The 26,335-nt window shown below is 52.3% G+C and overlaps 1 protein-coding gene across 1 annotated transcript in view; it reads right to left on the reverse strand.

Moving 5' to 3' along the window:
• Window positions 1–26,335, reverse strand: part of EPHA8 (EPH receptor A8) — a 50,720-nt gene that overhangs the window by 19,875 nt on the left and 4,510 nt on the right. The window contains exons 2-3 of the mRNA XM_059829936.1: window positions 18,167–18,231; window positions 7,871–8,534 (exon numbers count right to left, since the gene is read on the reverse strand). Of these exons, the coding sequence (XP_059685919.1) occupies window positions 7,871–8,534; window positions 18,167–18,231 (729 nt within the window). The remainder of the gene's footprint in view (window positions 1–7,870; window positions 8,535–18,166; window positions 18,232–26,335) is intronic.

Consider the following 26,335-nt stretch of genomic DNA (forward strand, 5'->3'; position numbering starts at 1 on the left):
GACAGCCTGGCAGGCTGTCGGCGTGAAGGCTTTTTTATAAAGCTTATTTGGGGAAACTCTACAGCTTGCAGGAATCAGATGGAAACAGGCGGCCTAATGCTAGAATTAGAAAAAAGCTGTTTCCAAAACTCAGTCTTGTCGGAGGATTTTAGACAGAACTATCCAAGGCTTCTGAAAAAAACACAGTTTTTACCAGACTAAAAACAAACCCAGAAAATGCTGTGTTCAGGAAGGAGCGGGGCCAAATGGGAGCCACCCCTGCAGATGACAGTGCTGGAGGTAACCCTGCATCCCTGCTGCAAGCCTTCAGGGAGCAAAGATGCATAAATGAAGAAAGGACATACAAAACACCAAGAACTTAATCCCAGTCCCTGCATGAACCAGCATGCAGCTTTGGAGGGTATGTGAGCGCTCTCACCACATGATATGGCTATGGATAGATACAGGGGCTGAGCTTTAAAATAAGGGTGCCCAGCACTCCAGCAGAAGCAAGTGAAGAGCATCACAGGGGCCAGCACAGCCCCCGCGCAGCTGAGTGCTACCGGCTTTTGGATCCCTTTCTCCTTCACGGGGAAGTGTCAGCAGCAGCATCTTGTTTTCAGGAAGGGAAAGAAGTCATCACACAAGAAGTGGTGACATGGGTGGGGTCTGGATCTCATGCCAAGTACAGAACAAATTTTTGGCAAAATCCTACTGCTCTGTGGGATGAGGAGCATCTTCCCCATGCGAGGCGATCACATCAAGCCTCTGAATATGCTGGTAGTGAGTTTAAGGTCCCCAGCCTCCCGTTGTATTACACCATCTCCAGTGTAAGTCCTGGTGCCAAATGCCAGGTCTTTCCTGCAGGCTGCCTGTTTCTGAACTCCCCAGCAACAGCTTCCCAGGCACCTGCACAATGGCAATCCAGAGCAACAACCTGTATTAGTGACCTGAACCTGGCCAAATTCTGTGGAAAAGAAGAGTTCAAACTGAAAAAAACACATTCCAAAACTGGTGAAGGTCTTTGAGTGCTGCCAGATCCATCCATCACACTCCAGCTGCTCTTTGGCACTTCTTGTAGGGACTACAGAGACCTACCAAGCACAAATGAAATTTGTTTTGTTCCCATCAATACCCTGAACGCCAGCCTAGCATCATTTTCACCCTTCATCTATGTCAGCAGCTAAACACAGCAAACTCAGAGGAAAAGTGGCAAACAAAATATTCAGCCAGGGACAAAAACCTTATTGTTCTGTTGGTGGGGAAAGGGCAGCTCTGCAGTCATCTCTGTCCTTTTTGTTTGTTCTTAACCAGAAAAATAAATAAATTTTTTCAGGTGTTGAGGAGGGGGGCTGCTTTGTTTTGTTTTCCTAGCAAATGCAATTGGGTACTTGCTTGAGTTTTAGAGAAGGGAGTGAAGGTGCTGGAGATACTGAGACTACCTTGTCCTGCAGCCTGCCTTCTCCAGCATGCTCACTGAGCTGAATTAGCCATGCACACACAGCCCATCACAGCTGGGATCCAAACAGACTAACTAGCAGCCAGGTCTGGGACTGTAAGCTAGAAGTCCTGGTATGAGGCAAGTGTGAAACCAAGGATCCCATCCCAGGGCTGGATAATCCTCCAGGAGAAGAAGTTTCTCCTAATGTCCAGCCCAAGCCTTGCAAGCTATTTGTGTGTCTGACACATCTTCTTTGCAGTCTGTTACCATCTGAAGTCTGATACCTAGATCCTGAACAGTCCTAGCTTATGTGGTTTGGAAAAGAAACTGTTTTCTTTTTCTTTTTTTAGGGTGCGGGGCTTTGCATGGGATAAACAGAAGGCGATATAATCTTACCAGCCGGTATTGCCTGTATTTTACAAATCGGCTGACTGTCTTGCAAACCAACAATGCAAATCTTGTGAGTCACTAATTTTATTTGATTTTCTTGCCTGGCATCACAGAAAGGACATTTGCATAAGTCCCATAGCACATCTTCAAAACTATCGCTGCTCCTGCCCTTGAAAGTTTTGTACACTCATGGCAGAGGCCCTCTGTGGTGGGCACTCAGTGCAGTCTAGCTGTGGGTACAACAGCCTGGTACCCTGCCAGCAGGCACAGGAGACTCTGAGCAGGCATCACTGAGGTGCAACACAGCCACCAAGCCTGCAGCTCACAGCTGGCATGTGTGCGCTGGGGCTTGCATAGAAATTCTGCTTGAAATCCACCCCTATTTGCAAAGAAATGCGAAACGACTTCCAACATGTTTGTCTGGAGTTGCGATGACAGGGTATTTTGACACACATTTATCTGTCACCTTGATATATGGTACATATGCTTCCAGACAGGACCTAAGGGAGGTGGAGCGCAGCCTGGTAATGGGTGCACTGAAATTCCAGGTTTGCTGATTGGCAGAGGCATGTGTGACGCCCAGGCACATTTTTTGGGGCCCCCTGTAGCTCAGAGCCAGGAAAAAGGGGTTTTGCTTGGAGTCAGCCTAGCAAGACCAGTGTCCTGTTCCCAACCGAGCAGCCTGTATCAGCTGTTTGATGTGAAGACACAACACAAGGAGCTCATGGTTGCTCTGTGATGTTCTCACACAGGTGGGAAAAAAATCAGTTTGCAGAAAAACAGGTGAGAAACCGGGGGCTTCTCAGAGCATCTCTGACTTAGAAAGGGATAAGGAGTTTGGGGAGAGAAGGGAATGGAGCAAGGCTCTGGTGGGCTCCTTTAACCCACTAGCATATCTTTCCTCCTCCCTGCTTCTTCACCTCTTCTGCACTGAGGGAAGGGAGCACAGGCTGTGGTCTCCCTGGGTAGGCATCCAGGGGCAAGCAGCATTCCCACCTGCAGTACACTGGGCAAAGGGGTCTGTCCCCTTGCATCCAAGCCCAAGGAGAGCAGGTCGCACGCCTCCACCTTTCCTCCCCTTCCACATCAGCATCTGGACCACATCTGTTCACACAGCTGCAAAGGTTTGCTGCTGTGGCTGCAGGTCATTGCCCAGCCCAGCACAGCTGGAGTCCATGTCTCTGACCTGGCTTCCCCTGCCAAAGGCTTCACATGGGTCATTTTGTCCTCTGGTGTTTCCAGGGCTTACCCCGACCTTGTGTGGCTAGGGCTGTGTACGTGGGTGATGCGGTGCAGCTGGCCGGGGTTTCCCCTCCTCTCACACCATATATCTCTGCTCCTCCCTTGCCCCACCAGCTGGAAAGTCAGTCTCTGCTGACTCTCTTCATAAAGGTCCATAGATGCAAAACTGTATTCACAAGCACATAATTACCAAGCTGGGTATTTTCTCCTCTTAATTAGCAATGCTGTGGTGCTTTAATTGCTCGATTAAAGTTGCCCACGAGGAAGGTTTAAGGTACATTAAATTTGCTGATTGGTTCATAAGCATGAATCCCACCAACTGGAAAAAATTAACTGGCTTCCAGATTGCTAACCAGACTCTCCAGACCCATTTCCACAAGCCGTGTGCCACAGGAGGCACGAGAGACCCCAGCAGCAGAGGGGTTTGTCCATGAGGGGCCAGCAGCCCTTCTCCTACTCCCATCTATCCTTCAGTTTGGGAGCTGGAAGGGAAAGGGACCCAGCAGAGACAGTCTCCCTCTCTTCTCCTTGTCCAGAGGGCACAGGCCATTTTTTCAGCTTAAGCAGAGCTGGGTAAAGTCTACCCCAGGGCCAGATCCTCCTTCAGCCACACACATCAGACCCCTGTTTGGTACCTGTTTTCGCTCAGTCCTGGCAGTTTACAAACACCCTCACGTGCAAACGGGCTGAGGGAGCAGTAATTGCTTAATTGTTGCTCCCTCATCACTGTTTTGCAGCCAAAGGCAACAGCCAAGCTGAAGCCCCCAAGCATCGCAGAGGGAAAGCAGCCAGAGCAATCAGGACACCTGGAAGCTAAGATGGCTGGTCCCAAACTTCTGACAAAAACGTCTGAACAGCAAGTCCCACTCCTGAAACATATGGATATACCACAAAGATGCTCTTTGGGAACTGCATTTCTGCCAAAGGCTCATCCACACGCTCTGACAGCAGGGAAGGGGTCCTGTCCCTTCTCTTTTACCCTTCTTCATTTGTTCGTTAAAGAAAAAGCTTCCTGGGAGATTCTGCACTCCTGGAGGTCACCGTGGCTGGCGGCTGGCTGGCTGGGTGGGTGGATGGGTTTGTGTCAGCTCCCAGAGAGCAGCACCGTGATCCGTAGCCATGGCACTGCTACCAACGGTCCAAACCAACTCTCTGTACGTGTACAACTTCTGGTCAACTAAACAGATGTTAGCCCAGCTTTCCAGTTTTGCTCACTGATAGCTCGTGACAGCCCAAGGAATAATTCAGATCTGTCCCAAAAAACTGACCCCGAGGCAAGGGCCACAGCCCCAAAGCTTTGGTGGCTCAGGAGCCCAGCAGCCCTCCCCAAAGAGGGGCTAGCCAGGGCTGGTAGGAGGGGTGTGGGTGAAGAGCCACTGTCCTCACCTGCCTGAGCCTCCCTGTCCACCCCTCCATCCATCCACAGGACGTGGTACGCATGTCCCAGCTCTCAGCCTCACGGCTGGTCGAGGAGGTAGCTTGTTGGTTTCTTCCCTTCCCACAGAAGCAGTCCCAGGATTAAAGTGCTCCCCTTTCTCATTTCTCTAATTGCACTGACCTTATTGAAATGGGTCTCTATTTGTCCTGTACAGCAGCTGTATATAAATAAGGTGAATTATGCTGATTGTCTTCTTATCTGACAAATTGCTGGGACAGATCCTTTTCACTTATGCTATTGCTTATTCTGCTATTTCGGCAGAACAGTTGCTATTTGCTGTGTGTGAGAGATACTAACGTGTCTTGCTGTGGACTGATAGGTTTCAAGGAGGAAAGAGCAGCACATCTGAGGCTGGCTGTGGATGATGGGGGATGAGGGAAGCAAAGTCCTTCAGAGACTTGAAACCAGAGGGCAAAAGCGAGTGGGGCAGCAGGGCTGTGCTGCCCTGGGAGAGAGACCCCGAGGAGTTTCATCCTTGGCGTGGCTGTGGCAGAAGATGCCATGGGACTAGAAGCTGGGAATTTTAGGAGCTGGCAGACCCTAGAACCCCATCAGCAGCTGTGGCAATTCATGCTCAAAGCCAGTTTCTGCCAGTAAGGCACTGCAGCACCCATGCCCAGCCACAGCTGGAAAAGTGGGTCCTGTGCCTCTGAAGATAAATCTGGCAGATGCACGAGGCACAGATACGGAGGACAAATGTCTTGTACAATGCAGGGCTGTGACATCTCTGATGCCAGGCTAGCTGGCAACCTTAGCGTGGTCCTGACCCCAGTGCCCCTGGGCTGAGATCTGCCCCCCGCCGATCCCATGGAAGCTGCCGGTCACATCCTTACGGCAAACACCAGGACATCACAAGATGAGACGTGTGGATCCCACCGGAGTAAGTGCAAGGAGTCAAAGATCCCATCCACCGCCCTCCTGCCCAAAGAAAGGGGCAACCAAGGTGATGGCTGACAGTAAAGGGGATGAGAGGCAGAGGAGTCCCAAGGTTCCTATGCACCCTCCACCACGTCCCACCTCACCCCGTCCTTCCTAGCTCTGTGGCACCGCCTTCCTTCTCCTCTGAAGGGCTGGGAACAGCTCTGGCCATGATCTGGTTTCTTGAGCTGTCTTCCATCACTCTGGCAGGTCCTTAGAAAAATGAACGTTAAAGAGGAGGGGGAGAAACTTCCACTGTTCAAACATCTTTAGCTTTGACAAATAAGGCGTCCGGCTGTGAAAGGCGGAAGGAAATTAATTTGGAGTCACATTTTAAACACTGCTATAGAGGCAAAGTATCTTCTCTCTAATTTTTTTCCCCCAAGCAAAAAATGAATTTCCCTGATATTTATAGAAAGATTATTAGGGCCACAAGGAGTGATTTATATCATCTCATCCCTGTGACGGAGAATGAAAAATTGCTGGGGCGACAGCCACTGGAATCCTGCTTTTGTCCGCCTGACAATTAAAACGGCTAATTTCCAACTCCGACAGATCTGCTGGGGTTATAAATCATTCCGGAAAGGCACTTTTCACTGTGAAAAATTAACTCTGCCCCAATCAAGCACTAAAAGCTTAGATCAGAGATTTGCATCTGTTTGCTTTCGTGTGTAAATATATGTACTCCGGCCTCACACCCACCCACCAAAGAAGATGCTAGGAAGAAGGTGCTGCCCCTGCTTGCTTGATGCTGGGCTATCAAACTCCCTGTGCTAGGAGCTGCTGAGGATAAATGGGACAGGGAAGGCAGGAGGGCAAGACGACACTGAGGTCAGAGAAAGTCCAGTAACATTTCTGTCCTGTTTGTGATGCCACAAGCCCTGGAGAGCTTCTCCCGAGAGCACTGCTGGTTGAGCAGCATGGGTTTGAGTCTGTCTGCATGCAGAAGGGCCAGCTTCTGCCCATGTCCACTGCATCCAGGGAGGCAGGTTGGACCATGCTTCCTCCTGTGCCACACCTACGGGTGGGCCAATCCCACTAGGAAAGGGCAGGAGGGCAGAGAAGGAGCTCTCCCACAGCTTTGCTCCTAGGAGAGAGACAAACATATCCAAGGAAACACAGGAAAATGAGGCGGGCTGAGCACAACATGGACCCCAGGGCTTCCCTCTGCCTCTAGGCTTTGGGGTGGTGATCTTCTGGGGCAGTCTGCTGTACAGGAGTGCAGGAGGGGAATACAGGGGAGGGGCGTTTGGCCCTTCTGAACCAAACCTCCAACTCGCAGCTCCTTGCAGTCGTGCAGCTGGGACCCAGCCATCCAGGCAGCCCGTGCCAGTGCCCCCTCCCTGGCCCCATGCATACTTTGCACCTGCTCTTTAACGTGGGAGAAGACGACCCTTTCTGAATTATCAGATCTATCCCGGGATGTCTTTCAAATCAATGGTCACAGACAGGAGGAGTTTTGGATAGAAGCATTTATTCTGCCCATCCTTCCCACTCTGCATAGCTGGGGACCCGCTGGGGCCAGCACCAGTCCCAATAGCACCTGGATCCCCTCCAGTCCAGCGTCAGACGTCCTAACCTTGTGTCAAGTCTCCCTAAGACAAATGCTCCACTTGACGTTTCCACAAAACTCAAACAAAGGCCCCGCATTCTTATTTGTGCTGCACCCCTAAACACATCCCATAAAGAAACCGAGAGCAAACAAATCTGTGTGGAGGGCTCTCACCGGGAGCCCTGAGCACCGTGCTCTGTACACACACATCCCTGTGCCTGGTGCACGGCTGCTGCTGGTCACCCTGCTTCCTTATCACAGTTTGTACAGTTGGCAGCTTGAAGTCTGCCCGGCGGCACAGAGGGCCCGTGGGAAGGCTCTCTGCACCCCCCGACGGCAGGGCTCTGCGGCAGCCCCGGGGAGGGGCGATGGATGGACGTAATAACCTTGTTTCACAAAAGCTCAGTGTTTTTCTTTTTCGCTTTCCTCGCTTTCAAAACTCCTGCCAAAGGGAAGCGAGCAGTGGGGCATTTTAGAGAGGCCAAGTTGTGCTTTGCTGGAGTGCACCAGCAGAGATCTCAGCACCAACCAGAGCTGCTGGGGTCACCGGGCTGGGACCTCTGGGCCACGCGCTCCATGGCAGGGAAAAATGGAGCCAGGGCAGCCCCTGTCCTGATGCCAGCCCCCGCTGCAAAGCTAGTCCCCATCCCAACGCCATGCCCTGTGCACCAGAACCTGTCATGGTCAGGCTCACAGGAGCTCCCAAGAAGCTTGCTGGTGGTACTAGCGACACATTTTGGAAGCCTGAAGCTGGCTAGCAAAGGCTTGGGCAACCCTTGGCCTCCATAGAGGCTGGCTGTCTAAGTTTTTGTGAGCAGGCTTCGGTCCTCAGCTCTTCCCCAAAGAGGCAAGAGCCCCTTGCAGCCATCCCTCCCCTTGCAGGCACCGCTAGGAAGAAGCAGGGACTCACCCATGCAGGAATCCCGCTGCTCTTCGTAGCCAGCACTGCACACGCACTTCCCGATGGGCACCAACCATTCTCCCTCGGCACTGCAGTACATTTTGGGGGTGTCCCTCTCCTCCGAATGGCCCACGCACTCTCCCCGCACTTCCACCAAGGAGGACGAGTCCGCCCCAGTCACAGCCTCGGAGAAGGATGCCAAGTTCCTCACCATTGCCGGGCACTTCTTGTAGTACACGCGCACCGAAACAATGGCGATGCAAGCGCCTATGTCCTGGAAGGCCAAGTAGAAACCCCTCTTGCTCAGTGGCCCCACGCCCCGCACCTCTGTGTTCAGCTTCAGGCGCCTCACCCCGAGGTCCACGTTGGTGAAGCTCTCATCAGCTGCGATGGTGTCGATCTTCATAAACTGGCTCTCCCGGGTGCTGGTGCCCAGGTCCCGGTCTGACTCCAGGTAGTAGAGGTTGAAAGTCTCCTTGCAGGTGCCCAGCACACCTGGCATGCTGTTACAGTCCCGCAGTGTGAATTTAATCTCTGCATAGACCCGCCGCGCGCCGTCCCGTTGAACCCAGTTGGTCCTCAGCCAGTTGTTCTGGTTGGGGGTCATGACGTTACAGACCTGGTAGGTGTGGATGGGGCTGAAAAACTCATCCATTTCATTGATCGAATCCCACTGTGGGACAGAGAGAGAACAGGTCATTCCAGATGTCCCTGAACACCAGGTGAGCATGGGGCATGCAGGAGTCTGTGCCATCACAAACCCCGGGATGAACTCCCTCTGTCCCTGCAGCTGCGTTTGCAGGAGAGATCACTGCTGCCACAGGCCAAAGGAAAATGAGGATGAGCAGACTTTACCAGCACTAATTTGGGCAGTAACTCTCACAGCCCACCCTGATGCAGAGCTGGGTGAAGTGCATCCCTGTTTGCAGATGGGAATGCTTGTATGAGTCTGAGAAACTGATGGCAGTATGTGTTTGGGAGGGCTCCAAATCCTCCAGACCATGTCTGCAACTCCCTTTTCTTGGTGCTCAACCTGACATTTGCAGCGGCAGCAGGAAGGCACCTGCGTGGTGCACACCAGGGTCTCTACTGGCTCATGCAATCTCCATGCACAAACTAAACAGGCCACTTTCCAGCTGGAGAATGAGTTCCAGGGTGCATACCGCAGGGTGAAGGGGAAGCGTGCAGTGAACACAGGACTTCAGCAAGAAAAGGGGGTCGATGGGGGCTCAGAGCCCCCTTCTTCCCAGGCAAGGTGAGGTCAGTCTGGTTCCTCGGTGTGAGCCCACAGTGCTCAGCCCAGCTGAGAGGCTGGACGGGGGGCTGGCTCTGGAAACCCGGGAGCTTACAGCTTGACAGCTCTGGGGTTAAAATTCAGCGTAGCAGTGGCAGCAGGGTGAGCCTGGGGAGGAGATACTGGGCAAAAGCAGATTGCAGCAAACAGGATTGCAATGTAGGGGTGGTCTGGGTGAGTTTAGAGGGACAGGGACATTTGTGTCATCCAAGGGAGGGATATTAAGTGATTTTGACTGATGAGAAGTGAGAAGAAACAGTGAGGTTTTGCAAACAAATTAGCTCCATAGCTGAGGGACAAGTTGAACTTAGTTGTTGGGGGCTACAGGACACTTCTGGGGGCTTGCTCTTGCCTCACATGTCTTCCTCCCCACCCTCGCCAACCCCTCACCAGGACCCACGGACCTTCCCTTCTCTGGGGGCTTCCCACCACCTCTTCAGCTCACATCCCTGTCCAAACAACGCACCCCAATCACATCCCCCACGGACAGGTCTGGGACCCCTGAATTCTTCCTATGGGAGAAGGAGGAGGACGAAGAGGAGCAGAGGAGGACTTCAAACCTTCTGACCTTTTCATGGAATTACAAACAGGCTTTGAAGATGCCCGAGTCCCACCACCATGCCCGAGTCCCGCTGTGAGGGGCAGCCCCAGAGGCAGCCCTGCAGATGTTGGGGAAGGTACTGGCACCCCTGCAGCACTTGCTGCTCTGCCTACCAAACCATCGCCCCCCACAGCCTCAGCACCCTCCTGCCTGCACCTTCCTCAGGCTGTCAGCTCTGCCTGCACCACTGAAGGCAGCTGACAGGGAGCAGCCCCCCACCTTGGCACTCTGCATGCCCTGCCTGCCTGTGCGCTGTCTGGGGGGGGCTGGGGGAGCCAAGCAAAGCTCCAGCAGTGGTGCACAGAGCAGGAAAACAAATCTTTTAAGCAGCATTTCAAGTACATTAAAAAAAACCTCCGGGCTTGCTCTGACAGGGCAAAAATGGTGTTTTCTTATGCGAGTGGTGACCCGTGCTTCATTACAGATGCAAAACCAACAGCAGCCCAGAGAGAAGGAGCCTGATGCTCAGGTCAGATGAGCTGAGCCTGAAGACTTCACCCCAGTGACTGTGGGAGATGACGAGTATGCAGATCTGCTGGGACCGGCACCCGACAGCTTTGCTATGTGGCCGCCAGCACTGCAGGGACAGGGCACGGCTAGGGGAGGGCATCACACAAGCGATATTGGAAAGAGGTTATCCGTGATACCTGTAAGACAGCCCGCTTCCTTCTCCCCTCTCAGATGGGAAAGTCCTTCCTCATTTAACCTCCTCAACCTGCAGCTGCTGGGGAGGAGGTGTCGCTGTGCCTTCTGCTAGCACTAGGGTGATCAGAGCAGTCATTTCAGTGATGTACATCTTCAGAACTCCCCCAGCATCTTGCATTTAGGAGAAAACTCTGTTTCTCACTCCTAAAGAGCTTAAAGCAACTTGGAAAAGGCAGCAGCTCCAGGTGCAAATTTCAGTGAAATTTCAGGGGAATATGCTGGCAAAGGGTGTGAAAGTCAAGCCACTGCCACGAGAGAAAAATATTTCTGGTTCTTTTAAAAAAATTGTCTTCTGAATTCCAGAAATGCCCAGGTTTGTCCTAGGATCACTGAAGACCTGCTCTGCACCCCATCACTCAGGTAGAAAACATGGAAAGGGGCTAGGCTATCTGTGTGCTTTGCTGGAGGTGTGAGCAGCAGCACCCCTTTTATTATGCCTCAGCTTCTCCAACCACAGAGATGAGCCCATAGAAAGTGCTGTGACACCCAGGATACACTCCTGCCCCTTGGCCAAGGGACACATGGGTGCTCTGAAGTGCGTGCAGCAGCGGGCACGGCACAGCTCCCTGCACACCCCTGCACCGGGGCTGGCGGGAGCCAGCCAGCTCCCTGCTCCTGCATCAACGTGTGCACGCACTGCGGCGCTGCGGAGGGTGTGGAAGTCATTGTCGAAATTAATCGAGCACAAATTAACACAACATCTGTTTCCTGTCTTTTCCCTGCTGAGTTCCCCAGGGGGGAAGTGAGGCAGAGCTGCACGTGGGATGAGGCACGCGGGGCGAGGGCAGAGCGGAGGGTGGCAAGCAGGGATCTCCCCGCAATGCACAGCCAGCTCCCCTCTGCAACGTCTGTGGGCCTCGGGGCTCTCCAGGAGTGTCCGGCAAGGGAAATATGAGGTTACTGTGTGCACCAAAATGCCTTGGCCTCCAGCTAGCACGGTTGCTTTGGGTCTCCAGGCATTCAATTCTCTCCCAAATCTGGCGGTGGAGACAGTGCTCATGACAGCAGTGTCCCCACACCCCTATGGCACTGCCAGAGCTGGCAGCATCCTCCCCGCTGGCAGAGAGCAGGGAGCTAAATACCCATCTCCAAGCACCGGCAATGGTCAGCATCAACCACAGGGGAGAACTAGGAGGGTTTGCATTTGCAGTGTCACTCTTCCAAAGTGGGTGCTTTTTTGCACAGCAGCTGGACTGTCAGTTCTTTCCCAGGGTTGTAATGCAGCGCCTTGGGATCCCAGTCTGAGACTAGCCCAAAACACCACACCTGTACCACTGGCTTTCAGGGCAAGTGCTCTGCCATCGGTGGAAATGCATGGGGCAAAGGCAGGCAACCTGAACTGGTGGCTCAGATGCCACAGATGCATCTTCCCAGTGTGCCACAAGGCAACACAGGTCCCACAAACTCTGTCAGGTCCCAGGACCTGTTGGGTATTTGGGATGGAGGGACCCGCTTCAGGAATTGCTATGCCTTGAAGGGTTTTTCGGTTTCACCTTAATTACAGGCTCTTACGGCCCGTGAGAGGAGTCTCTGCGGCTGGGTACCATCGATTCAAGAACACAGGCACTATGCATGCACCCAGCCTCCCAGCATCGCCTGCTCTCGGCTGACGGTTTGAAGTGACTTTTATTAAACGAAGCTCAGCCCGGCCCCCGTCATTGCAATAAGATCCCCTAGCGAGACGGAAATGAGGACATCATAATTAACGTGGTGAGCACACACGTTGCGGGGGGGGGATGGACATGATTGCATCTGTATTCAGGGGCTTGCCTAATAGTTTAAATTAAAGTCAACACCAGTTATAAAAAAATTGCCAGATTATGAAAGGCAAAAGATGCAAATACCAGATATCTGGGCGTCTGAGCAAGGTCTTAGAAGTCTCACAGGGCCTGTGTGGTGCGGCAGAGTGGGCAGAAGGAGGAGGAGCGGAGGAGACGAACACGCAAGGAGAAACCACGTCCCCCTGGAGCAGCAGCTCAGCCTCCCACCACCCTTGCGGTGCCCATGGAGACAGCCAAGGGACAAGGTCTCCCCTGCCCTGGGACAGCTTCCAGGAGGGATGCCAGGTCTGCCTGGCAAAGCTTTTGCTGCCGCTGAGACATCCAGCACTTTCCTTCCTCCCGCGAGCAAGCACTGAGCTATGGCACCTCCTGAGGAGCTGCCAGGCCCCTCGCACCACTGTCACTGAGAGAGAAAAAAAAGAGAAGGACGTTATTGCAGCTATAAATCATTAGATGGGAGGCATTAATGGAGATAATCCCCATGAAATCAGTCACTGCTGTGGCTAAGGAGGGATTTGTCAGGCAGTTAACTACCCCGAGCTTCACTGCAGGTGATTAACTCCTGGTAGTGACCAGCATCTGGGGAATTAGCAATAACCCAGCATTTACTGAACAAGCACTGGGAGATGAGCTTTTATCTCAATTACTAGTCTAAATCTTTATTTTCCAATGTTCCATTCCTACCCATCTTTTTTTTCAAAGAAAATGAGTTTTGCCACAGCTTGCCCTGTAACTTGCTGCAATTCCTGGATCCAGGCAGAGGCTCCAGATTGGAAGAGAAACCCAAGAAATGGCACAAGGACATCAAAGTGACGGAGGGCAGAAGACATGCCCTGGGCAGATGGGAGAGCCCCAGTATCTTTTGGTGCTCCAAGGAGAAAGACATGACCCTGAAGGTACATGGCAAGTACACAGCACAGCTCAGACTGAGGACAGGGTTTTTGCAGGGTGGGCTTCGGGCAAAGGGAGACCCTGCTCTGTTACAAAGCTGGCATGTCAGGTGGGGTTCATCCAAGCCATGAACTGATTGTTGGCTGCAGGACCAGAGCCAGGCAAGAAGAGTCCCGGGCTGCGTAGGTTTTACTCTGCAAACAGTTCAGTCCCAGGGCGTTTTCAGCAGCACTGCACACCAGCATGAAATCCCCATCCCTGGTACGCAAACACTGCTGAGAGGCAGTCCTACAGGCAGAAATGTGTCGTCTGTGCTCTCAGCTGGTTGTTTAAGCAAATCTGGTGCCTTTCTGCCAGTTTTCTCTCTGAGCTACTGCAGAATGAGGGAAGAGCACTCTTGGCTAATTGTGCCCAGGGGCCTCAGGATACGTCCCTTTACCAGGAGCGGAGGGGCAGGGATGGGGAGGTGCAAACCACCTCTGAAGGTCTTTCCTGGTGCTACCACCAGCAAAGCATGCCAGGCATTGGGGCAGCTGCCTGGGTGTCAGATGCCCACCAATTCTCTGGGCTGACCCCGGGACGTGCAGTGAGGGGGATGCTGTGGGGCCAGGCTGTGGAGGTGCTGGTGGGGGGGAGACAGGAGGTCGTGGTCAGCATGGGAGGCCTTTCCCCTGCACTCAAGGTGCTCCCATTATAATTAGCTTTTGCAAGACATCATTCCAGCTCCTTAGATACCCCATGTCTGAACAAAATCATTTCCTGTTTGACTTTGTAAATCAAAGTAGACGATACAATAATTATTAATAATATGTTGACTTATCTCATCAGCGTTTTAATTAGTCAGTAGAAAAGCAATTTGCAAAGGGGCTGATCAGGCTCCTTCTGATCCAGCAGGTCACGTGCCAAGCAAGGAGAGGGGAGAGAAGGGCACTGGGGCACTGGGGCATTTTACTGGGGAAAGCTGGGAAACCGGAGGCACAGAAGGGGAAGGGGCAGCCTCTTTGACAGCACTGATAAGAGTTTAATTTTCAATGCAAAGGGAATTGTTCTGGGGATGGAGCGAGCTGCAAAGCTCCTGGGAGCCCTTTGAAGTTATAATTGAGAGGAGCTGCAGCCTGCGGGACAGGGATGCTCCCGGTGACCCTTCCGCTTCCTGCACGTGTCTCCAGGGTGGAGGTGAGGGGGGGACGCAATTAAACCCCTGAGCGGCAATTACAGCCAATTACCCCTCAGTTAATTGTCTGGCAAGAGGAAATGTCAAAACAGGCCACGCATGCCTCCCTGATGGCTTGACACTCCCCAGGGCCGATGGTGCTGCTGACCCCCACTGTGCCCATTGCTCCCAGCCCACTGCTCCTCTGCTCTTGCTGGCCACAGCAAATCCAGAGAGGAAAAAAACCTTCCTGTGAGGCAAGTTCACCTTGCCCACAGGTGTGATGAAAACATCAAGACTTTGCAAGCGGTACCCTTCCAGTTTAGCACTGCTGATGCTTTGGACCGTTGCCCTGGCTGTGTGGGCAGCTCTGAGATCTCCCAGTCCAGAAGAAGAAACCTCTGAGACTGCTGCCTTTCCTCTGGCATCCCCAGGAGCCCCAGAGAGGCGGGACAGGACCTGTAGTAGCTTGAAAAGCAAGCCGTAGGGCACTAGAGACTGAACTAGCAGACACGAGTTCCCTTCTTAAGCTTCTCAGTCTGTGGACTGGGGCTCTGTTCTGTTCAGTGCCATGCGAAGACCCAGACAGAGCTACCCACCTCCCCATTGTCACCCATGTGGTAGTGGCCTTGGGCAGGGGAATGTAGATGGAGGTAAAGCAAAAACAAGCATGACTTCAGCTGGGGAGCCAGGGTCAGCAACACTGTCCCTTGGCAGGAGGATGCTGTGATGGATGTGTTTGTCCATGGGCGGAGCAGAGACACTGTGGGGAAATCCTGCACCCTCTGGCACCCAGCGCATGCTCCAGCTGCGGCTCAGGCAGGACAGCCAGCAGGCAGCAAGGGAAGAAGGCAGTGAGGGAGGATAGCACAGGGGTGGGGGCACTGCTGCCTTTCTTCCAGCAGGAGTATCTGAATTAAGGAAACGGCAGCAAAAATAAGGGACCTCAAATAAAATCTGGCTTCACAGTGCACCATCTCCATATTATACCAGCAACTGGGCTCTACCCAGCCCAGGGCTGCCAGAGTCACAGCACGCCGCAGTGGGCAGGGACAGTCCCAGGGACACCAGCAGTGCTCCTCAGATGGTGACCAGCAAAATCAGTCCCTTTCCCGGAGCAGAGACCACACCAGGCTTGGAGCCACGTGGACCCACGCTACCAAGCCTGCGAAACACCTGGCATTTCTCCCACCTGAATCTGAACCCTGCTGTAGGAGCTGCTCAGGAGGCATCTGCTCAGTGCCAGATCATTGGCACTGAGAGCGAGTATCCTACAGCAGCTTCTCTGAGACACAAGCACCCTATCCCACCTATCCCACCCTATCCTTTCTGGTGATGGCACATGGGTCCAAGTGCAAATTTACTACTCCAAAAACACCTGGAGCTGAAGGACAAGCAGGAAGGTAAAGGAATAAGATGCTCTTTCAGGATGATGCAATGCAATGGCCCATGGAGAAAGAACCACAGTCCAGACAAGTGTTCAGAGAAGCCACTAAAACATCCAGCTGCAAAAAGATATGCAAATTTGTTTGTGCAAGAACATCACATCTAAACCCAGGCACCCTCGCTGAAGGTGTTCAAGACAGTTTTCACACAGCTGTATGGTCATCCTCTCGGTGACAAGGCCACGCGTCCGGCAAAAGCACAGGGTAAGCAAAGAGTGGTGTTAACCCATGACTTACCTAGGACTTGTAGGATGACATAGCAGCATGTCCAAGAGGTGGCTTTGGCGTTAGGTGTTATACAAGTCTTTTTGGTTTTGTTTTTCTTTTTTGGCATATAGTATTAACTATTCTTAATGAATGTCACTAATAAGGTGGAGACTTCAGACATGTATTAGGGTTCAGGAGTTTCTGGGCTGCTGGTCATCTGTTGTAGTGCAAGAGAGCAGCATAGCGGTGACTGCCCTGTGAGCCAGCCCCAGCATCTTATGGTCACGTAACACATTACACCTTACAGCCCTAATGGGTTGGGACGCAGGGTTCATCCCTGGATTTGCAGATGTACAATACAGGATGCTGCACCCTAACTGATGATGGGAGTCCCTGATGTGGTGAGAAAGAGGCACCTGTAGGTTCAATCCCTTGTCTGCTTTGGGAGTGCAAGGTCCTGCCCAGTCATGCCCATGTGTCCCCAGGACAGCCAGCTCAGGTGGATTCATCTTCATACAAGTAACCTAGGTGATGCGATGGATCCCATCTGCATGTCTGACAGCTAGCAGTGGGCCTGGGGACGCAGTCACACAGGTGTCTGGAGAGCTGGACTCACAGTGGAGGCTCCAGAAGAAGGAGGGTCTTGGGCAGTCTGCGAGCGGTGGAGGTTCTGACTATGGGGAGGAATTGCTTAGGGTGTGGTGAAGGGCAGAGCGTTGGAAGTGGACAAAGGAAAACAGCCCTCACTCCGAGAAACATCCCAGAAACACCCTCCCTCCCGGGGGAGCAGAGGAAGCCCTGGTTCCTGATCCCCTGAAAGTGCCTCAGGCCCCTCCAGGATGCCAGGATTTGGTAGCAGGGCTGGGATGAGATGGCAGCAGCAGGGTGACAGGACAGGGATCTACACGACCGAGAGCAGCCTGTGCATGACCATGAAGAGGACAACATCTCCCTCCTCCAGGCAATGGCAGAAGAGGGTCCAGTGGCTGGAAACCGAAGCCAGGCAAACCCACGTAGCGATGGGTTTTAAACAGCGACCTGTTAACACCATCGCTACAGGACCTGGAGGATTTACCACCACTGGCAATTTTATAGTCAAGGATGTTTTTTTCTAAAAGCTGGGCTTTTCTGAGATGCGAGTGAATTGACAGGTCTGAAGGTCTGTATTTATGCAGGAGATCACATCACATTAGCTCTGCGGTCCCCTCTGACCTTGTACCTCTGAATCTATTACATTTCCAGGATAGTCATCATTGCAACAGCTAACTGCTAAAATTAGAGCTGAGTTAATAATTTAATATATTTACATAAATGATAATGTCTGATATAAATCTGATCATTGTTATTACTATGAATTCACAGTTCCGATCATTCCTGCTCAAACAGCGTGGGGACTGAAAGTCTCAAGCAACAGATCAATGAAAATGATTAGAGGCCTGGGAAGATTTCTGTAGGAGGCAGAATTGAAAAGATTAGGACCGTTTAGTTCAGAGAGGGGATGAAAAAGAGTGGACATGAAAAATCAACACAGCAGCGAAAGCCAGCTAGGCACCCCAATTTTGCACGATTTGTGCATGCAGCAAGCCCCACTGTGCCTTGCAGTTGGTCCTGTGTGTATTTATGGGATTGTTTCTGTTCACTAAACGAATGAGCAAAATCCTTACAGCCAGGTCACCGCTGCCATCTGAAACTCACAATTTCCAGAAAGCTGCTGCAGGAGGAAAACCTGGACATGGAAATGCAAGTGAAGCAAGTGTGCGGAGAGGATCCAGGCAGTAGAGATGGCAGGCTCACATGGGGGTCACCACCCCTACATCCCTCCTGGCCCAATTCCCACAGCAAACTCCTCCTTACAGGCAGTTGAGAGCTTCCCAGTCATTTTGGGCTGTTCCTCCTGATGCTCCCCCGTTGGAGAGAGGAATGAGATGCTTCTCAGCATGAGTGCCCATAGGTGACCCAGCTCTTGAGTTCCCTCAAAGCTCAGGACCTAGTGACAACCTGGTCCCTACCAGGGGACACGGAGAATTAAACGGCATTTCCAAACTGGCTACATCCCACTACTGGCCTTTCAGGCTGGCATTTTCCCAACAGACATGGTCTCTTTGCCCCATCAGCACTGACCATGGCACCAGGCTGGAGCTGAGATGCCCATCCACCCTGCCCATGGGGATCCGGGGTGACCCATCCCACTGGGGTTCCCCATGAGCCAACAGCCACTTCATACTTACCCCGTGCGAGGGATAAGTCATCCAGCCCCAGTCCCCCGGGATTGTTGACGTGTCTAGCAAGTTCACTGGAAAACACAGGAACAAAACGCTGCATTAGAAAGCTTGCTTCCCTGTCCATGACTGGCAAGGAACTGAGTCACCACAAACAACCCCTCCTTGCACCCCGCTCACTTGATTGTCCCCTGCGCCCATCAGTCCATGGAGCTGCTGCCAGGGGCCTGCCTGGCTGCAGCTGAGGCAGATATGGAGCGAGGGGATGGGAACAAATGCTGTTCCCCAGAGCTGTAGAAGTGCAGGAGAGCTGGGCTGGGGCTGTACCAGTACTGGCCATAGGACTGAGAGGAACGTGTCCTTTTGGAGGAGGGGGGGCTGCAAACAGCAGGTCAGAGTGGATGCAAAGCAATGGGGAGCTGGGGAAACAAACTCCGAGCATCAGGTTGTCCACCAGTCCCACCCTGGGCCAACACCAATGCAACCGGAGCATCATTCCTCTGTTGGACACTTCTCCTCCAGAGTCTCCACTGAGCTCTTTAGGCTCACATCCCTCCCAGCATCACCGGTTTGAAGTCTGCACTCCAGCAGCTGCTGTAATTACGCACCGCAGTGCCTGGCTCTGGCACAAAGTGACCCCCCACGGTCCTGGCTGACACCCCACCAGAGAGGTGAGACCATGGGGGACAGGCTGCATGAGGAGGCCCATCAAAACCAGCCCTTCAAAAGCCCTACCACCACCGGGAGCCCGGCTTAACGAGGAGACACAGGCAAATCTGCAAGGAGAGGGGAGCAGCTTCTGTGGGGGGAGAGGCAAGGATGCCTTTGAACATACTCAGGAGCTTCCCGTGGAAACCTGTGCAGCGTCAGCAGGGGCAGGACGGTGGGACACCACAGCAGTGCTGCAAGCACAGGGTGAGCTGCCCCCGAGTGTCATCTGCTGCCCGTGAGCCACACCCAGATCCTGCAGCACCAGGCAGAGGAAAGCTTTGACACTGCCTGATAACCCCCCAACTTGCTCAGCACCTGTGGAAGGATCCCAAGCCTCAGCTCCAGGATGCAGATCCAGAGGGATGGAGGCTTGGCAGAAGGTGCCGGCGAGGTGCCCTGACCCTTGCAAGTGAATGCAGCAGGCACCGACACCAGCGCACCCGTGCCTCGTCACCCCTCATCAGCACCAGGCTCCCTCAGGGACCTCCAGTGCCTCCAGCTTGCCCCAGCACCCTTTGCCCTGCAGCCACCCGGTAAGGTCAAGCCCACGCTGGATGCCGCGTCCATGCTGGCTGCTTTTCCTCACTCTCTAGCAGTGTATCAAACTGGACCTGGAGGCAAACTTGACGCAACATCTCTGCTGCAGCACCGGGTCTCGGCTGGTCCCCAGGCTCCGGAGGGATGGTGGTCTCAGTGCAAGGCACAGGCTTGTCACGGCGGGGACGGGGCACGTTGGGACAGCAGCTCCAGCCCCAGCAGAGGCTGAGCTCAGCTTGATGCCGGTCCCAGCAGCCAGAGGAATGGGTGCCACTTTCATTTATTATTACCAGGCAGGGAAGGAGGTGGGGGGAGAGAGGAGCAGAGACGTGAGCTGGCTGTGAAACGCCTGGACGTCATGCTCCTGACAGAGCAGATTAGGAGCTTTTGAGGCATTTATTAATGTTAGCAGAACAATTTGAAAGAATTTCCAGTGTTTCTTGTGTGACTCCATTGGCCCAACAGCAGGCCAAGCCCCTCCACTCCCCACACGGTGCTGCTCCCACTGCTAAAGAGGCCCCTTGCCCTCAGCACGGAGTAATTACTTCAGAGATCTCAAATCCATTTTTATTTGTTATTGTTAATCTGAAGATTTTCTGCCTATTTTCCCTGGGTAATTCGCCCAGCAGGATCCCAGGCTCGGGAGTTGCCCTGCTTACAGTGCAGGAGCACGGTCCCGGTGACCCTCAGCAGGCAGGCTGCGGGAAGGGAACTGCTTTTGCAGACCCTCTCTCCCCCCCGCCGTGGTCTGTGCACCCTCTTTCCCACGCTGAGATGCTCAGCGACTGATGTGGCTGCTTCTCGCTGCTCACCAGGTAGCACGAGGAGCCTGCACGGACCAGGGTCCAGCTGGAGCATCGCACCGTGGGGAACGATTCTGAGATTGGAGCAGGCAGCCCCACGGTGGGACATTCCCCAGGCTTGTCTGCACAGTGGTGCGTGGGACCTGGAGCCAGCTTGCTATACCCCAGCCCACCAAGTGGACCATATGGTTGTCACCCAACCTCATATAGATGAAGGAGCCGCCTCCTTGTGGGTGCTTTGGTGCGCAAATAACTAGACAAGCTTGCATCCTCTGTAACACGCCTGTGGAGCAGATTGCTTGTGCTTCTTTGCAGGAAGAGGGCTAAGTTATTTCTTTTATTCCTTAGCAAGCGTTTCAGCCAAGTGCATAGGAGTCCTACGCATTAAGCCCACTGCAGTGGGCATTGCACAAATATAAAGGCATTGCGTGTCCAAGAGCTCTTGTGTTAACGCATGATATAGCACACGTCTGTGGATCTGAGCATCCATCTAGCTGCACTGTTACATGCTGTGCTTGGATATGGAGAGGCCAATACTCTCCCAAAATGCCACTGTCCATTTCAGGGAAAGGTTACAGACCAACACCGAAGGGAACCCCCCACATCGCATGTGACAAGTACCCGTCCAGCCCCTTGCAGGTGATCTTCTGATTATGTCGCTTCTCCGGGGGCGATACTCAGAAAGAGCCCACCCTTGATGCCGGAGGGCGAGCAAGATGGCCACAAAGGACCCCTTTCAGCTGAAATGTTTCTCAGAAAACGTGTCAGTTTGGGAGACCTCTCTTCTACAGCTGGGCAATTCTGTTTGATGTTATGGACTGTCTGCACGTATCAGTCTCAAACTGCGAGCTCCATTTTGTTTTCCTGAGCACCATTTTGTATTTCCCCTATTCTGTGCCTTGGCCTTGACTCCGCGTATTGAGCCAAAACACCAGGAGGTGTCAGGGGAAATTCTCACACTGGTGGAAAAGCTGACAAGCCTGATTGCCTGTTCAAATGGAAGCACCTAGGAACTAGCAGGTCGCTTCCCCAGCGCCAACTGGGGTCTTGAGACGGAGTCTCCCCTAAGGCAGACCTACTTGCTCCTTTATGAAGTTGCATCATATAATCTTGCATGAGTAGTGCACATTGCAATCTCATAGATGCAGATTATGCAGAAATCGAAGACTAGGTGTATGTATATGTATATGATGTATATGTATAATTTATGTATATCTACATCTTAATTTTTATATCTATGTCTGCATCTGTATCCATATCCATATCAGTATCCGTACCCACATCTACCAAATTCTAAACACCGCTTGGGATGAGTGAGGAAGCTGAGGCAGGGACTAGCATCCAGAGGATGTGCGTTTTGCCTGGGTCCATATATCTTTTGCCGTATATCTATATCCATGAAGAGTGAGTGCTCAGAAACCCTACCCAACACTTGTGCTGGTGGCCGCGGCTCCTGCAGGGATGTATTACATCCCTACAAACAGAGGTGCGGGTGCTTTGGGGTTCCACATCCAAGCACCCCTGGCTCAGGAACGGTGCTGTGGGAGCGATGGCTGCCCAGCCCAGGGGAGCCTGTGGACCCGCAGCCCACCCAGGAGTGCATGGTGGGGTGGTGGGACAAGCCTGGGGGATGCGCTGAGCCCCAGCCTCTAGAAGAGCAGTGGGGGACCAAAGAGGACTCTGAGCTCCCTCACTAATTGTTAACCCACTGCGGTTCTCACTCTAATTACCTCACCATCTCCCTCCCAGGCAGGGGCTTTGTAGCATAGGCATGGGGAGGAAGGGTCAGTGGGAGCAGCTCTGTTCCCTTGGGCTTCAGTTCCTCTCCATCACAACTTCAAAGGCCTCCCAAGATTCACAGCAAGGCTCCCCCCCATGCAACAACGCCTCTTGCATCGATAATTAAACTCTTATCAGCACAGTTAGGCACTCCTGCTCCCTGCTACCCAAAGACAGGCGGTCTCAGCCCATGCAGCCCCATGCGGGTCTGTACACCCCACACCAGCCCCACAGCCCCAACCCCACTGGGTGGGGGAACGACACAGGGAGGGTTATCTGCAGCGGGAAGAGAGAGTCGGGGTATGGGAAAGGGGCAGGGGCTCCCTGAGAGAAGGGGAACAAGAGCCAGCAGCATTCATTTCCCATAAGCTCAGGCAGGACTTTGAAGGGGCAGGTGGGGCCAGGGTGGGTCAGTTATTTGTGTCCCACCATTTAATCCAGGGGCACGCTGAATAGACAGCCGCGACCTTTCCAACTCGGGAGGCAAAGCCGAGCAACAAAGCTGTGTCTTACTAGCCTCGGAGCATCGTGGGGGGACAGGACAGGATGCTTTGTTTTCAGCTTCCCCCTCCCCGGGACAGTATTTATCTTTAAAGAAAGAAAAATAGTCATTTATTCACCAACACGAGGCCAACAATTGGGGCTTCAAGGTAAAAACAGCAAGCCTGGAGGGTAGGTCAGCTCTTCCCATTCGGGAGCTATGCGCAGGGGATGTGTCCCACGGATCCAGGTCGGCACCATGGCAGTGGGGTGCTGCACGCCAGTGCTCTGCCATACAAGCGGCCGGATCCAGGCAGGTTTTGTCGAGCAGCTGCTTGTTCACGAGGCTGCACGTACTAAGGACACAGTGGGGACGGTGCTCACATCGGCACCCGCTGGCCTCGGCTGCCCAGAGAGGAAATTTAAGAAAGCATTGCAGATAGATATAAAAGATGTCGCCAAATCCGGCAGGAATGTGGGATTTCCACATTTCTGGAAATGCCACAGTCAGACTGAAAAAAAAAAAAAGTATTAAAAAGAAACATTTTCAAACAATTACCGTGAAAAAGCAGTGCTGCTTTTTGGACGTGCCCTAATTCCCATTTCAGGATTTCTTCTCAGACCTCCGGATTGTTGCTGTGAACTTTCTGTATTTAATTTTATATCGTTTTGTAATGCATCAGGAGCGGTAATGCCCCTAAGGACTGCCCAGAGGGTCACCCCTTTTCAGTATACCAAGAGCAGAAGATACTTTGATGTAGGAAGAAAGCTTGTTTGTTCAATCAGTGCTAACAAAAAGCCGCAGTTCAGGTTTTAAAAATAAAATTATCAACCTGATCCTTCCAGACCCTGCATGATATCATGTAAGATAATGTGCAGCGCAAGAGCATAACCTGTGGTAGGACTAAGGTGTCATGAAATAATGTAAAAAATGAAACAAAACAAAACTAAACACCCTGAATAAAGTATTTCCAAGGCTAAAAACCTTGAAATTACAGAGCAGCATTTTTTTCCCCAGGAAAAAAAGAGCATCAGAAGCCAAACAATAAAAAAATGTACCCTCTCAGAAATATAAGTGAGAAAATACAGATATAAAATGCTTGTGTTTCCTACTCTGTTTGAGACTCCTGATGCTCGTGTGTGGTGGGACAGCCAGAGTGAATTGGGCACACTGGCTTAGGCATCCCAAATTAAAGCACACACACTACCCACCAGCGGGCAGGGGGTTATAGTACCGATGTGCATCCCAGTGTCGTGGCACACGCAGGTTTCAGTGCAAACGGTGCATGGTCAGCTGGACATATATAACTGACTGGAAACGTTAAAAAACATGGGCTGTCCCAGGGCTCGAGGACTGCATGTACGGGGCCAGACCCAAGGCTCAGAGCGAGAGGTGAGCACACGTTTCCATGTCCCCGGGCTAGGAGCTTGTACTGGTGGGGAAGGAGCTATTTTGGGCTCAAGGGGCAGCTGGGCTCGTTGTAATTCAGGGCAGAAGCCAGAGGAGGAGGTGGGAGGGCTCTGGGGTTGGGGGGGTGAGAAAGGTCAGGGACGCAAGAAATTCCATGGAAACATCGGATGTTAGCAGGGGAAGGAGCAGGACCGTGGGGAGGCTGGGGAGGGGCCAGGCACTGGGGAGCACCAAGGGCACCTGAAGGGTCCCTGCAGCTCCCGAGGAAGGGTTCTGCAGACCTGGTGTCCCCAGGTCTGGATTTGGCCATCTGGGAGTCATGAGAGTCCTTCCCATCACAATGTCCCCAGCCTAAGGGACGGCAAGACACGGACCTGTCCATCAGCAGAGAAGAGCCCGCGCCTTGCACAGCCACACCTTAGCATCTCCTTTGGCTAAAGCCCTGGGAGAGCTAATCTGTTCAACTCACGCACTGTCAAAGGACAGTTTCTTGCATTCCTGACCAGTATCCCAAACCCAGAAGCTCGAAGAACAGGTAACAGACCTGCACCCAGACCAGGACTTCCCACTTTCCACCAAGCTGCAGTCCCAGGTTCAGGGACAGGCTGAACATCTCATGCCACCAATAATGCAATTTCATGACTGTCTTTAAAAAATACACAGGAAAGTTTTCTAACACAAAATACACCTCTTCTGCTTGTGGTAAGCAAAACCCGTGTGGTACAGACTCGGGGAAATGGGAGCCCTCTCCAGAGGGGTTTGTGCTGGTGTCCTCACACCAGTCCTGATTCCCTCTTCTCTTTTCTCATATTTGTTTGGTATAGCAAAATAGACACAAATGTGTTTTCAGCTTTAGCCACTGAGGTTTCCGACTTCTGCTGCATTTTTTAGGAGTTGACGCTCACGCCAGGCAAGCCCCTAATGCCATCCCAGGTCCTTATTCCAGAGCATCTCAGCACTTCCACTGCCCACCCGTACACCACATGCCCGCTCTGTTATCTCCTGCCTGTTTGGGATTTTGCAGGTTTCTTACCCAAAATCGGGACTCCTTGGTGTCACTCCCAGCTGCTTCCCATGCCACCCACAGCAACTTGGGTGGACTCAGCGCTGGAGACCCGTGCCTGTAGCAGAGCCCGTGAGTCCATCAGCAGGACAAACCCTGCAGCACCCTGAAAAAGACACCCTGCCCTTCCTACTGACTCCTGCATCCCAGCAGTCCTGGAAAAAAATTCAGTTTTAACCTCTCTGGAGGATTCACTAGGGAAATGTGGATTTTTGCAAATGTGCTCACTTATCTGAATTATCTGAAAGGGCTTTGGATGGCAGTTTTTCAGGCCGTTGGATGCTTTTTCCCTAATTTCTCTGAGGATGTTTTTTGCTCTCACACCAGTTAGCCATCCTAAAACACGCTTAGCTGTTTGAACCCCAGTGACATTTTTAAAGGAAGTTAATTTCTTTTAAAGGCAATTACATTGCTCTCTTAAAAATAGCTTTCTAAAACGGAACATTTTCACGGACAAAAATACCAATACTAAAAACATTTGAGGGGACAGGCTGAATATCTCATGCCAATGGTAATGAAATATCACAGAAGTCCTTAAAAATTGTATGGGAGAATTTCCTAACACAAAAGGTATTGCATCCAAGGAAGGATCCAGTGACTTGTGCTCGCCCTTGATGCTGGGATGGAGCTGGTCTATCCAGCTGCAGCCAGCACTGTTGCCACTTACATGGTTAAGGCATTTTAAATATGAGAAACTGGAAATACAGCAGAAGATATCACAGGCACAACCACGATACCAGGGCTGGAGGAAAAAACTGAGAGAGGGGAACCTGCAGAGCCCGATCTGCTTGTGCGCAACGAGGGGTGCGAGGCACCCGGTTACACTCAGCATACTTTCACGGGAGAAAAATACAGGCTTTTTAATCTAGCAAGAAAATCCTAACAAGAACAAATGGCTGGAAGGTAAAGCCGGGCAAATTTGTATTTGGGAAAAGAGGGGTCCCATTTTTTTGAGGCTGAGGCTGATGAGCCATTGGAACAAATTATTAAAGACAGTGATGGGTCTGTCTTTCCGGATGTCTTCAGGTAAATGTTTAATACCTTTCTGGACAGTATCCCTGGGCCAAACACAGTTCATTAGGCTTTATTGCTGTTGCTGGACCTGATCCATAAAAGGGTTACATGCTTTATATGGTTATTTATGACCTTAAGTACCGCACATCTACACAGGCAGGACATGGGCGGGGAGGTTGTTTCTTTTTGAAGGAAATACGACTGCATGATCCCGCTTCTCACTTTTGAACTACCAGGGCCGAAGGGGTTAATCGTTTCTCTGTGACAGAGGAATAATTTTGAGTGTTGGTCATGCAAACATGCCAGGGTTAGGAGAATGAACTATCAAAAACTGTCAGGGTATGAATAGAGTTATCATATGAATGGATTTGCCCCTGGAG

Source organism: Gavia stellata, chromosome 27 (genome assembly GCF_030936135.1).
Source record: "Gavia stellata isolate bGavSte3 chromosome 27, bGavSte3.hap2, whole genome shotgun sequence".
Taxonomy (NCBI): Eukaryota; Metazoa; Chordata; class Aves; order Gaviiformes; family Gaviidae; genus Gavia; species Gavia stellata.